Source organism: Prinia subflava, chromosome 5 (assembly GCF_021018805.1).
Source record: "Prinia subflava isolate CZ2003 ecotype Zambia chromosome 5, Cam_Psub_1.2, whole genome shotgun sequence".
NCBI lineage: Eukaryota > Metazoa > Chordata > Aves > Passeriformes > Cisticolidae > Prinia > Prinia subflava.
This window is the reverse complement of record NC_086251.1, coordinates 59,949,490-59,962,915: the sequence shown is the minus strand read 5'-3', so window position 1 is coordinate 59,962,915 and position 13,426 is coordinate 59,949,490. Positions and strand designations below refer to the sequence as shown.

At 42.6% G+C, this 13,426-nt stretch overlaps 1 protein-coding gene across 8 annotated transcripts in view; it reads left to right on the top strand.

Moving 5' to 3' along the window:
* The window catches only part of PELI2 (pellino E3 ubiquitin protein ligase family member 2), a 65,532-nt gene extending 53,213 nt beyond the window's left edge, over nt 1-12,319 (top strand). For all 8 annotated transcript variants that reach the window (XM_063399622.1, XM_063399623.1, XM_063399621.1 and 5 more), the window contains 4 exons: nt 1,382-1,483; nt 6,319-6,516; nt 6,805-6,993; nt 9,817-12,319. In XM_063399622.1, the coding sequence (XP_063255692.1) occupies nt 1,382-1,483; nt 6,319-6,516; nt 6,805-6,993; nt 9,817-10,383 (1,056 nt within the window). In that variant the 3' untranslated portion in view covers nt 10,384-12,319. The remainder of the gene's footprint in view (nt 1-1,381; nt 1,484-6,318; nt 6,517-6,804; nt 6,994-9,816) is intronic.
* The last annotated feature ends 1,107 nt before the right edge of the window (nt 12,320-13,426 follow it).

Sequence of the window (13,426 nt, the reverse complement as noted above, 5' to 3'; positions counted from 1 at the left end):
AATGTGTTGACATCACTTTTCAGCTGTTACAATTCCTAGATTTTGTCTGAAAGTTTTGTTAAAAGCTTTATTGCAGAATAGAAGTACTGGGAAAGGTCCTCTTGCCTAATCATGGGATGGTTTGGTGGGAAAGGACCTTAAATATGATCCAGTCCCAGCCCTCTGCCATTGGCAAGGACATTTTCCACTAGACCAGGTGCTAGAGCTTCCAGCAAGGGGCACATTATAAAAGCATTGTCTGGTTGTAAATGCATGAGGTTTACAAAAAACAATTCTTCCATTACGTGTTTTCAATAATTCTGTGTCAAATACTCTTGCTAACCCTTAGTAGGCTTTTAGTATGCACATAGATGTTTTTAATACCTCCAGCATTCAGAAGGGGTTTTAATGATTTGTTCAATAATTGATGGAGCTTTGGCATAATTTAGGCTTTTGTGAGAGATGGCAGGCAGATGAGTGGAATATATTTAGTTGTTTAGTTTAATCATCCCTATCTATGAATTCTTTAGGTGAAAAGCAGAACGAAGGAATGGAACAAGTGAGAGAACCTCTTGGAGAAAATTATCCCCTTAACTGAAAACTGGAGAAAGCCTTAATTAACCTATTAATTCATTGCTTAAGTGTCTGCAAAGTGTTTTCTGAGCAGTAAGAGTCATTACCTTCCAGAACTGAGTGTGGTTATATGGACCTTTATATTTACATCTATTTCTCTCTCTTAGCCAATAGATTCAGTTTCTCAGCTCATTTCCCTGGGTCTTGGTGAGATAAAACAGAAAACAGGAGCTGTCCCCTCCTTGTCTTCTTTTAAATACCGAAATCCTGTTTAATCTTTGATGCTAAGTCCACATCTGTAGACACCAGTCTGCTTTGACAGGTAGTAAGAAGTATCCTTTAATGAGGAAAACCACACTGAAAGTGTTTGGATTTTGTCACCAGTTATATAAAATCGTTGGGCTTTTTCTGATATAACCAGAAATTTACTTAACCCGAGGTGCTGGCTTTTAACTGGAGATCAGTTCTATTGCTTATTTACTTCAAAAACAATCAAGCCCAAACACCCCCAACTCCAAGTCTTTGCTAGGGTACAAGTTGCTGCAAAGGTTAGGAATTGAATATCATTTCAGAGAAAAAAGGTGTTTGGAGTCTAAACTGTAAAAATGATATGTACTGGGTACTTCTGAACTAGAAACAAACAAATGCAGCTTGGGGTTTTCCATTAAGAACAAACAAAAGAAATCCTATTGTATGTGTTTAGCCAACCTTGTAATAACATGTTACGATACACTGCTTTTCCTGATCATAGCAAAGGTGTTTATGTAGCAAAATGAATTTGATTACAATATTTTTGTGAGTAATAGACATATTTTTTTTTATCCACCAGGCAATCAGCTCAAAAGGTCACCACAGTATCTCTTACACGTTATCCAGAAGCCAGACAGTTATAGTGGAATATATTCACGATAAAGATACAGACATGTTTCAGGTAAGGCTCTAAAATACTTGGATTGTTTTTTAAAAGCAACACGAGAAACCCCAGTTCTGCGTTATCCTCTGGGTATTCTCTGTGACCCGTGGGATTTCCACAGTCTGACCCAGCTGCATTAGTATGGCAGCACTTTAAAATTTTGCATTATTCTGCTTTTTGCAAACCCACGCCAGCATCTGTTAATATTCTGGCTTACTCCTTTAATTGTACTCTGCCTTTTCTCCAAAACCAAACAGTACTGGAGAGAAATGTGTGCTTTGTTTGGATTCAAGAATGAGCACAGAATTACACCCACCATCCTCCAGTTAATCACGTAACTGGAGTAAAAAGGAAGTGAAGGAGTGGGACGTGGGATGGGGAAGGAGGAAGGTAAAAGGAGCTGGGCAGTAGGGGAGACAAACCAGTGATAAATGATGAACTGTTCCTGAGGGGTGTGCAGATCTTTCAGGTGCTGTAGGGGACTGGGCTGAGTTTCTCTGAGCTCCCATCTGTTGTCCAACACATGCTCAGTGTCCCCTGTCTGCATTTTTGTTTTTCTGCATCATTTAACATTCTGGTAACCTCAGTGGTTTTCTTGTGCTGTAGTTACTTTTATGTATAATCAGAGAGAGCAGAAATTCTGTTCAAACTTAGACTCCAAACTTGGGGAACCCAAACATGCCAAAGAACCTTTTTCATTCTAGACTGGTCAGGTCTGTGTTATCTTTGACCTCTAATTAGAGCATCTCACCAGAAATTGTTATCCCTCCTCATCCAGCCTTTCATATTTAGAAGGCTCAGCAGTTGAATGCTGTTGACAGAGAGGAAATAACTCTTTGGAGATGTCATTGCTTCTCTTGACTCCTGTGTTTTGCTCTATATTAAATTTTCCCAGTGTGACTGAAACTATTAGGTCCAAATAAAAATTGATTAAAACCCAGTCTTATTCATTTGCTGTAGAATGAAGGATTGAACAGCCAGGGTGAACTGAAATAGGTTTTTCTATGTTGACTAGTGAAAGAAAAATGTAACCCATCCATTGGAGTTACTGTGTGATGCTTGTTTAGCTCTTGAGGAGCTACAGTAATTTTTTTCCTGCATATAAGTTTTGAAAAGCCATTTTTGAAAGCTGGATTTTTCCCCTTCTTGAGTAGAGTGAAAAATGAATAAAGATTTGCAGAACAGCTGCTTTTTCTGGGCATGCTGTAAAGACATCTACTGCATCATGTCCTAGTGGTGGGTGCAGCTTTTTTGGGGGAGTCCTGGGGTGTGTGGGGGGTCCTGCTGTGACTTGATCTCAGTGTCACCTCGAGGGCTGTGTCCTGGTTCAGGTTTCTGCTCTCTGGCTGTTCCCTGAGGACTGAATTCCATGCACTGGCCTGCAGGGGCTCCTGGCTGGGCAGAGTGGAAGCAGGAGTGGTCTGGTGGACTGTGGCAATAATTCCCCACTGAAGCAATGCCAGAGCAGTTGAAGAGGTTTCCATTATTTATATGAGCCATTAGATTTTAACTGTTCTCATGAATCTGTTGGAGGAAAGTTACTTGAGGCTGTTTAGTGCAGCCCTGTGGTACGTGATGGCAAAATTCATGTCTGCTGATCCACAGAGTAGAATTTCACTGTTGGTCAGACAGTCCTTGGAGTTTGATGTTTCCTTTTCAAATGTGTGTTCTTGGCTTGTGTAGGATGTGGAAGTTGAAAAGGGAAGGATAATTCCTGCACCACTGGATTATCCTGAGCTGTGAGGCCCCACTTTGACATGTATTATCCAGAGCAAATCACTTGTCTCGTTGTTCTTTATTCCCACTGTGCTTCTTGAGCTGTTGTTCTGCTTTCTTGTACGTAGTTCTGTTTTTTGGATTTTTAAAATCTAACTATATTATGAAATCTGTGTGCAAATGCTGCTATGCACCTTTGTCTTAGTGACATCCAGGTCAGATTTCTCCATTTAGTTACAAAAGAATGTACAAATGCGTTCCTCTGTCATCTCCCAGAGTCTGCATGCTCCAGAATCCATGTGCTGCTATAAATGAAGATTTTCTTCAGCGTTTAACCATTCTGTTGATGATGCATTAGGTGATGTTGAACCTGTTCATTCATGGTTTCATGGGGTGAGAATGGGTTGATTACATCTCTTCATGCCACCACAAAGAACCAAAATATGCAGCTCCTACCCTAAATAACTACAAGTTTATACATGAAGCAGGTACATTCAATATGAAGCATTGATTTTTTTCTGAAGAACAGCCCTTCAGAAGGTGCAGAATCCAATTCTCCTTCTCACCAGAGTGAAATTCCATTGAAGCCCAAGAACCTGCAGCTGTTAAATTGTGTGCTGGCAGCTTTGCCTTGTCAGGAGCTGTGTTCTACTGACAGCAGACAGCAAACCCAGGGACTGCCTGCCTCTCACACAGCTTTTAATAAACAATCACCTGCAGAGGGGACAGCACTCGCTGCCTCCTGCCACATTTATGGGTTCTTGTTGGACATATGACACAGTTAACAAAAAGGGTCCCAAAATGCAGCCAGAAATTTCCTAGAAAGAGGAAGGGTAGTCTGTGTTGTGGAGGAAGACGGGGAAAAAAAGGAGTAATGAAGTGTGTAAAGAGCAGCTCTGAATAGCAGACTCTGTCTGTAGTGACTGTAGTCTGACTGTAACATCAGATGAGCTAAAAGTTTTGGAAAGTGGATGTTGATAGCATCAAGTTTTTAATTTATTCCTTAGGCATTTGCTTTTCAGGGAATCTCAACCCCAAATTCTTGATTTAATACAGAGCTTGAGAAAGAGCCAGATTTTGAAGGCCACTTCTTCAAATAAATTCAAATGCTCAAAAGTAACACAGTACATGAGACTGATCCTCTGGAAGGGTTTCTCAACTGGAAAAGGGAAGAAAAACAAATATTTAAAATATTTGATTTTGCATAGACATACTTGTGACACAAATGAGATAAGTACTTAAGTGTTTATATAAAATACTACATATCATTCTAGAGATTTGAACAAGCACATAGATGCATTGTTTATAGATCTTAATGGTTATATCCAAACAAATTTGAATTTCATGGGGAATGATTAGTGTGATGTAAGAAAGTCTGGGAACACACACTTGTGTGCTTTGTCATCCTTTAAGGAAAAATGAGGCAATTTTTTCTCTAATTGCATCTAAAAGCTTTGAGAGAATGATCTATTTCAGAGACTGCAAGAGGCAGAAACTTGTTATGAACAAATTAATTTCATATTTGTTATTGATTATCCTTTAAGAGACTCCATGTACAGATACAGAATAGTCAAAAGTTATTCATGAGGTTCCTGCTGCTGCTGCTTAGTGCTGACTCTTAGCTGGAATTGCTTTGGATGGGAAATAGAAGCCTGGTAGAAATAATACTGTAAAAGGAAGAAGAATATTGCTTTGTAAGATTTAGCTTCAAGTTGTCAAGTTATATAAATCAGAAGTATCCCATATTAAATAGTTTCTAAACTCTGTCTCCTGGGTATTCTGGTAGACACTTTCTGTGAGAAACCGAAATGTACACTTTTGATTAGGCCTTGGTGAGTATTTCCTGTGCAGGGAGCTCATCCCATTTTCTACTTGTGCTGAGCCCTGTGATAGGGAGACAGTAACTGGATGTGTCATTGGAGACATGAATTCTGACATGTGTTAGAGTGGAACCCTGCAAAGCAGAGCTTGAAGCAGGAGAGAGAAGTACAGGAGAGATCCCTGCACTATTTCTGTCAATCCAGTTGTGACAAGGCTTAGGTGTGGATAATATTAGTTTCTAATATATGTTCCTTTAAAGCGGGTTTCGTTTGCAGAGATGTTTGTTAATGATGGAACCATACATAGCTGGCTTTCAGGAGCAAGATCTGAGCAGAATGGAACTTCTTGGGGGACAATGAGATCATGTTTAGTGAGGAGGTTATTTAATATCAACGTAGATACCTGATACTGAAGGTAGTTTCATGTGAAGAGTATTCCTAATTCTGTTTGATCATAAGGTGTCTGTAAAATTAATATTCTGTTCCACTTCTTGTTCCTCAGCTCCGCTTTCCCTGTTAAGCTCAAAGTTGTGTAACATTAATTTGCCTGTAGAAATATTGATAAAGCCTCACTATCTGTCTGGCAGTCAGATCCTTCCATCCATGCAGTCATGAAGTTTTCTGTCCCAGATGTTTTCACATTTAGAATTAAAAATTTTAGCTGAGAAGACAAAAAAATCTTCCTGTCTACTGATAAGTGTGTTTCATTTCTGCTCAACTCAAGAAAGTTATTTAATTCTGTTAGTCATGCATGTGCATGATTAGGAATAAGTTTCATCATATGGTGGGTTTTGCCTGAAAACTCTTCTTTCTGGGACTACAAATCCTGGAAACATGAAGGTGGGTGGCTCTTTGTTATGACATATCAAAATAACCAAGTTCTGGGTCTGAAAAAAGTCCTTTATATTCATAGCAAATGTATTTGGATCTGGAAATTGTGAATAATACTTGTCAATCCAAGCTAGTGTTGTCTTAGCTGACAGAATGTAGTGGCAAGTAATTTGCTGTGGTTGGATGAGGAAATAGCAAGGTGATAATACTTCTTTTGGTGGCAGTACTCTTATCAAACAGATCAGCTGTGTTGATTGATTTCAAACATGCATGAACATCACTTGTGGTAAGCGAAAATTTGTCATTCCATGTCCATGATGTATTTCTGTCCAGGACAAATGTGGAAATACAGGTTAGTCTCTGCTTGGATCTTGCCATCCAGAAGTTCAGTAAGCAGAAGTATTAACCTGGTGAAACTGTGTCCTCAATGCTTCATTATTTCTGTGGGTATTTCTAGTTACACCATTATCTTAATTCTTTTTGCAGGTTGGGAGGTCTACAGAAAGCCCCATAGACTTTGTAGTAACAGATACTATTTCAGGAAATCAAAATAATGATGAAACCCAGATTACCCAGAGCACCATCTCCCGATTCGCCTGCAGGATTGTTTGTGACAGGAGCCCACCATACACAGCAAGGATCTTTGCAGCTGGCTTTGACTCATCTAAAAATATATTTCTTGGTGTAAGTAGTGCTAATAATGATGTTACAAGCAAGCTCTGGTTTATATTCTGTTACTTTCAAGCCCCCAAATCTCCTTGTATTGGTTGATAACTGCTACTACCATTAGGCTTTTATTACTCCACTGCACCAGCTGCAGCGTTAAGTAGAAACTGCAGTTTTATGTGCCTGAGTTATCACCAGCACAGAGTCGTGGTCATAATTGTCTTTAACAATGAAGCTGCACTTTAGTAACCGTGAGCGGATTCTCTTTAGGTTGGTTTGACGTATTTCTGATGCTGTCACACGTAGGAAAAAGCGGCCAAGTGGAAAAACCCCGATGGCCACATGGACGGACTGACAACCAACGGGGTGCTGGTCATGCATCCCAAAGGAGGCTTCACAGAGGAGTCCAAGCCCGGAGTGTGGCGGGAGATCTCCGTGTGTGGGGACGTGTACACGCTCCGGGAGACCAGGTCTGCTCAGCAGAGGGGCAAACTGGTAAGTGGGAACAACTCAAATTGATCAAGGGGTACTTGTTTGCCTGGCTCTGAATGGAGGCATGTTTCAATGGAGGCTTGTTTGCAGAAGGCATGTGACCTTCTTATTAGAGGGTAAAAATGAGCCGAGGCACAGACTCTCGTTAAACACAGCATAAAAAGGGTCCTGGTTTATTGCTCTTCACAGCTTTGCTATCTTAACTCCAACCATTCCCTGACTCTGGCTGCAGCAAGCCCCTACTCGAGCTTTCCCTTGCAGCCTCTGACTGCTGGTTATTTCCTGCTAAACTCTGACTGCAGGATTAGTGTGCAGACTCTGACTGCAGGCTTTTACCCAGCTAGACTATGGTTGCTTGTATTAATTTGCAGACTCTGACTGCAGCTTTTACCCAGCTAGACTGTGATTGCAGGCTTTACCAACAGGCTCTACTTGCAGACCCAGACTGATCTCACAGCAGTGATTCTCTTCCCTCAGAATTTTAGTTCATGAGTCTCTCCTTCATGCTCCTCAAGGTTTCTCCTCCATGCTGATTCCCCCCCCCTCACCAGCTCACCCCCTCTTTTCTCTCACTCATCCTTATTGGATGTAGCTGTTACTCATCAGGGGCAAGGCTGTATTGGTTAATTATCAGAGCTGTTACTTACCAGGGGTGAGGTCACCTGTGCTCCCTTCTCCTACACAGGCAGGTACAGGGTGACTGTCCCTGAGCAGTGGGCACTGCAAGCATCTAAATCTCTGTGTTCAGCAGATTTTGCACTGCTGTTCTGTTACTGATTGTATGGGAGAACACTCAGAACTTGCTGCTAATGCCACTTTTCCAACTGAAATAGCAGAGAATATAAAAGCTAAATAAACTCTGCTCTGGAATCTCCATCTCTGAAATGTTCTCCTGGGACATGGGGATGTCTGGAAGTTGCTGCATGGGGAGCTGTCTTTTGCAGTACTGCCAGAAGAGTCTGCTTTTGTGCAAAAGCAGTTTGGGTAAGGCAGCTTCTGTTTGATTTGCCTGCCACTGGGAGGATGAAAGGAGCCCTGGAAGTATATTCCTGTTTTCTCCTGTGAGGCACGATGGGCTCTGCCTTTCCCAGAAGTGAGAGATTTCAGCTGTCAGGGACCTGTGACACATAAAACCAGGAGAGAAGTCAATGAACTGACTTTGCAACTCTGCCATTGGCTTTGCAGAAAACTGACTGCTGGAAGAGTTAGGGGAATGGAGTTGGGCTGTTCTGCTTTCAGCAGACACCCTGCAGGACATAAATTGCTTTGTCACACGGATGGTGGCAGGCACGTGTTGCCTGGGGACCTGGACAGATGATGTGGCAATTGCAGCCTGTGTACATGGTTAGTAAAACACCTTTTTAGTGCTGCTGAAGAGAGGTACAGCAAAACAAATGAACCCCCCTCCCTGCATCCACAATGAGTTGAATTCTCATTTAAATAAAATTGCATGGCACAGTGGTATTGATGTGATCAGTATTCGTTGATTGGGTTCATAAAACCAAATGCAGGCTGTATAATGAATTGAACATGTTGCATATGAGGGAGCTTTTTGCTTTGCTGTTTGGGAAGGAATTATCTGAAAAGAACATCAGATCAAGGCTTCTCTCATCTCTACTTGAACCACAACATTTTTCTGCTGGAATTACTTTGGACTGGTGACCTCTTATCTGAGTCTGTATTGTACCACTGAGGTGTTTTGTGCAAGGATGATCCACAGTTAATCTGTGAATTTAAACTGGATTAAAATGTAAATGCTAAATTGGTTGTCATTCATAGTATTCTTAGGCAGATGTGATGATTTCATGTGACCTACTTAATGTATGTGTTTGTATTTTGCTATTTGTTCTGCATTAATGGTATTTTCTGCATACTTTCTGTGCATAAAGCCAAGCAGTAGGTCTGTTTTTCTCTTTAATTTTATAAAGAGTCTTTTAAATATATATTCATCATTAATGAACTGATAGCAAAAGCACGGGTTGCTTATATGTTTGTGACATTAAAATAAAGACTATTTCACTCAAGTATAATGTCTGTTTGGCATAATCCCTTGAAAATGTTTTAAGTACATGCTTTTAATCAGAGAGAAGCCTTCAGGCAATGCACGCTGGGGCTGTGTTTGCTTGGAATACCTCATTAAATAAAAGGCCTAATGAGTGGGGTGGGTAATTGTTTGTAAGCTAAGCCTGTGTGGCTTCAAATTTGTCACCTGAGAAATTCAGCTGGTAATTCTGTCTGCTGCAGTGCTGAGCCATGCAGGTACCTGTGCTGCTGCTGAGGCACACCCTGGGAGCTCATGCTTCTGCAAAATGCTTGACCCTTGCCACAACCCCAGAAAAAAATGGTATCTGAGAGGCAGGACAGCTGGCCTGTCCTTGGTAGCAGTTTTTAGTCCAAAAAGGATTTTTTTTTTTTTTTACTCTATGAGCAGCTTCTGTCAGTCTACATGGGCAAAGAATTCCAGGAGAGAATCTGCTAATGCAGCCCTCAGGGAATGGCATGTCTTTTCTTCAGTCTATCAGGACTTACTGAGATACGACAAAGGCACAGAGAATCAATATTGGAGGAAAAATATGCATGCTCAGGGGCCCAAAGACTGTGTATAATAATTTGTATTGCAACTGCAAATGCAAATCCCCTGTACAATCAGAGAATAAGAGACCAGTGCTCGTTATAATCCCAGATCTAGGTTAGGAGGTGAGGTGGATTCAGGACAGCAACGAGACAGAATTAAGTAGCATCAGTGGAGGTTAATGCTGAGAAAGGCGCTGTGGTGTCTGTGACAGCTCTCAGACTAAACAGCCTCCCCTTGTGTCCCGCCACCAGGTGGAAAACGAGACCAACATCCTGCAGGACGGCTCCCTGATCGACCTGTGCGGGGCCACACTGCTGTGGCGGACGGCGGAGGGACTGCTGCACACGCCCACGCAGAAACACATCGAGGCGCTGCGGCAGGAGATCAACGCCGCGCGGCCCCAGTGCCCCGTGGGCCTCAACACCTTGGCCTTCCCCAGCATCAACCGCAAGGACGTGGTGGAGGAGAAGCAGCCTTGGGCCTACCTCAGCTGCGGCCACGTGCACGGCTACCACAACTGGGGCCACCGCAGCGACACGGAGGCCAACGAGCGCGAGTGCCCCATGTGCAGAACCGTTGGCCCCTACGTGCCTCTGTGGCTGGGCTGCGAGGCCGGGTTTTACGTGGACGCCGGGCCGCCCACCCACGCTTTCACCCCCTGTGGACACGTGTGCTCCGAGAAATCTGCCAAATACTGGTCCCAGATCCCGCTGCCTCACGGGACGCACGCGTTCCACGCCGCCTGCCCGTTCTGCGCCACGCAGCTCTCCGGGGAGCACAACTGCGTCAAGCTCATCTTTCAGGGCCCCATCGACTGAGAAAAATCGCTTGGCAATGACCACAATAAAAATTTCCTGTAACGGTTTACTGTGAAGATTTTTGCCACTAACTCTAGATTTTACCTTTTTTTATAATGTTATTAATAGGGGCGGTGAGGGCGGGGATGGGGGAAGCGATGAGGAGATGGAGGGACTCTGGTGGAATTGGGATACATTGATACCTGGAACTTGACAGATATCAGTGGTGTTGCATGCTCAAAAGCAGCATATTCATGGAGTCTTCTTGGTCAAATTGTAGTATATTTGTAATCTTTTTATTAGTACCCTGGATCAGAAAAAGGTGTCTTAAATGATTTTTTTAAGCTAAAATTTTTTAATGGAAAGGTTTTTTCTTCTAAACTTTGACAAGCCTTTAAAAGCTATTTTTCAAATCTAGAAGGAACATACAGAATGTAACTGTCTTTAATTTGCAATATAATTTAACTTGAATAGTTTCTCAAGGAGCAAATACAGAATGTGTGGACAACCATAGGTGAATGTTCACTAGAGATAATTGGATACGTAAGAGAAAAATTAGCTGCCTAAAGTGTAGAGGATAAAAGCTGTTAAAATATCTATTATGGTATAACACAGCTGGCCAAAAAGGCATCAAAGATTACTTGAAACTGAGGAAATCCTGTTTGCATTGATTTCCTTTCAGTGTAATAGATATCCACTGGCTATTAGGTATGGGAGATGGCTGATTATTTTCTGTCTTTTTTTATTTTGTTTTCCATTTAACCTGCATCTGGTGAAACCACTTTGCTCTTTTCCATACTTAGCTCTGGGGTTTAAGCTGATGTCCTGTGTATGTGTAGTCTGGACTTTTTATTTCTGCTTTGCTTGCCCTCAGTGCTGCTTACCCAGGACCTTTGGGTGAGTGGAGGCCACAGATTCCCAAAATGGTCTGGGTTGGAAAAAACCTTAAAGCTCATCAGTTCCACCCCCTGCCATGGGAAAGAACCTTCCACCATCCCTGGGTGCTCCAAGCCCTATCCAACGTGGCCTTGGACACTTCCAGGGGTCCAGGGGCAGCCACAGCTTCTCTGGGCCCCCAGAGATGTGTCCAGGCTTTACTGCAGTGCTGAAGGGGTGGTGCCACAGCAGGATACGAGGTTTAGGTACAGCTGGTACAGAATTTATTTACATAAACCCGAATTCAGGAAAGCACTTAGTCTGTGTGCAAATATAAGCCCACGGCTGAGACTGTTTAGATTCTCAAGAGCTTCAGTGCATTGCGGTTACTTGCTGTTATGTTTTGAAATAAAAAAAAGCAATTAAAAATAAATTATTTTTTAAACTCACTTTAAAGCATTTTCACTAGAAGGGAGAGCATTATTTCCAGTTCTGAGCATTTTTGTTCACTTTTCGACTTGCTGCCATCTGTCACCTTTTCTTTTGCAGATTGAGTTCTGTTTGTGTCTCTTTTTTTACCCCCAAATGTTTGCAAATCAAACAACATTCAAATGTAATCAAATACATGCACCAGGGTGGTACATCTGAAGTGGATCACTTGAAATTCGTGACTTTTTAAGAGAGCTGATAAATGTTTACTATGGAAATAATTAAATCAGAATTTCATATGAGGTGTACCCTGCCCACTGTTAGACCCATTTCATGCAGAATGATAACTCTTTGATTTGTGGGGGTTTTTTTCTTTATGCTTTCTGTACTCTTGGTATCTGAGGTATCAATCTATCCAGGTTTAAAGAAAAATTTGGGAGAAATCTCTAACGTCTCTAGATGAAATTGATCATTCAAGCTCAGTTCTGTCTAATCAACTATAGCTTTTTGCTATATTTGTGCCCTTTGTATAAATACATAATTTATATGATTTTAATATATTCTGTATATATATATACTTGAATTGGCCTGTTCATATTTTGGTTGTAAAATTGTTTTATAGTTAACCTTATAAACATTTTACATGTCCCTTGCCAATGGTGATGGGATGGACTTTGTCTGCTGCTGTTTTTAATATAATTTTGCTGTATACATGTTCAGCATTTTAATAATTTGAAAATAGCTTTACTTTTCTTTTTATGCTGTTAAAAAATATATATATAACTCTGCAGCATTTTTTTCCTAAAAGCCCCGAACCGTACAGTTTTTCCCGTACAGTTTTTGTCCCACTCAGCGATTGGAAACAGGATAAACCTTGTTAACCTACAGCTCTATGCTTCTTCCTAGTGCCTTTTCAAAGAGATCCTCTTGTGATTCCATATTCCAAGTCCTTACTCCCACAGGGCAGCCTTGTGGCTCATCCTTACGGAGAGTGGCAGCCCGGCCAGATGGGGAAGAAACACCTTTGGCCTTCGGTTCCGGACGCGGAGGTGCCTCTTCCTCGCTCCTGAGCCCGTGCAGGTTCTCAGGTCCCGCCGTGCAGCGCTGTTCCTGGTTAGCAGATACCTCACCTGGGAGAGGCAGCCTCACTCTGCCCTCCCTGCTGTCCTCTGGAAATCTTCACCTGCTCCTGGACTCACCTGCAGGAGCTGCTCCCGCCTGGGTTCAGCCCCTGGAGCTCCGTGTGCGGCATTCCCGGCTCTGCCGGCAGCCCCGAGGCGGAGCTGAGCTGGGTCTGCGCATGGTGGAGTCTCCTGTGAGCCCCCACGGATTGGAAACACCTCACCAACACCTCACCTCCCTTCCCCAGCTGCTCTCCTCCTTCCCTGCGCCGGTGCAGTCTGGTTGCTGCTTCAGAGCTTCAGATCCCTCCCTGTTCCCTGTGGAAAGTGAATGTGAGGTGTTGGAAGAATCCTCATGGAAGCGCAGCGCACCGTCAGGCTCGGTGTGTTTGGCTTGTGTGAAGCAGAACACTGGATAATGGTTTGTATCCAAGGGAAATGTCTGTTTGAAACTGTTTAAACAAGGGGTTTTTGGGTTTTTTTTCTTTTGCTGCTGGCAGTTCTATATAAAACAAGGAATACTGCAGGAAGGAAAACTCAGAATCCCAGAACAGGCAAGGCTGGAAGCGACCACAGGGGCTCATCTGGTCCCACCTCCCTGCTCAAGAGGGGCCATCCTGGAGCTCAGGGCACAGGAT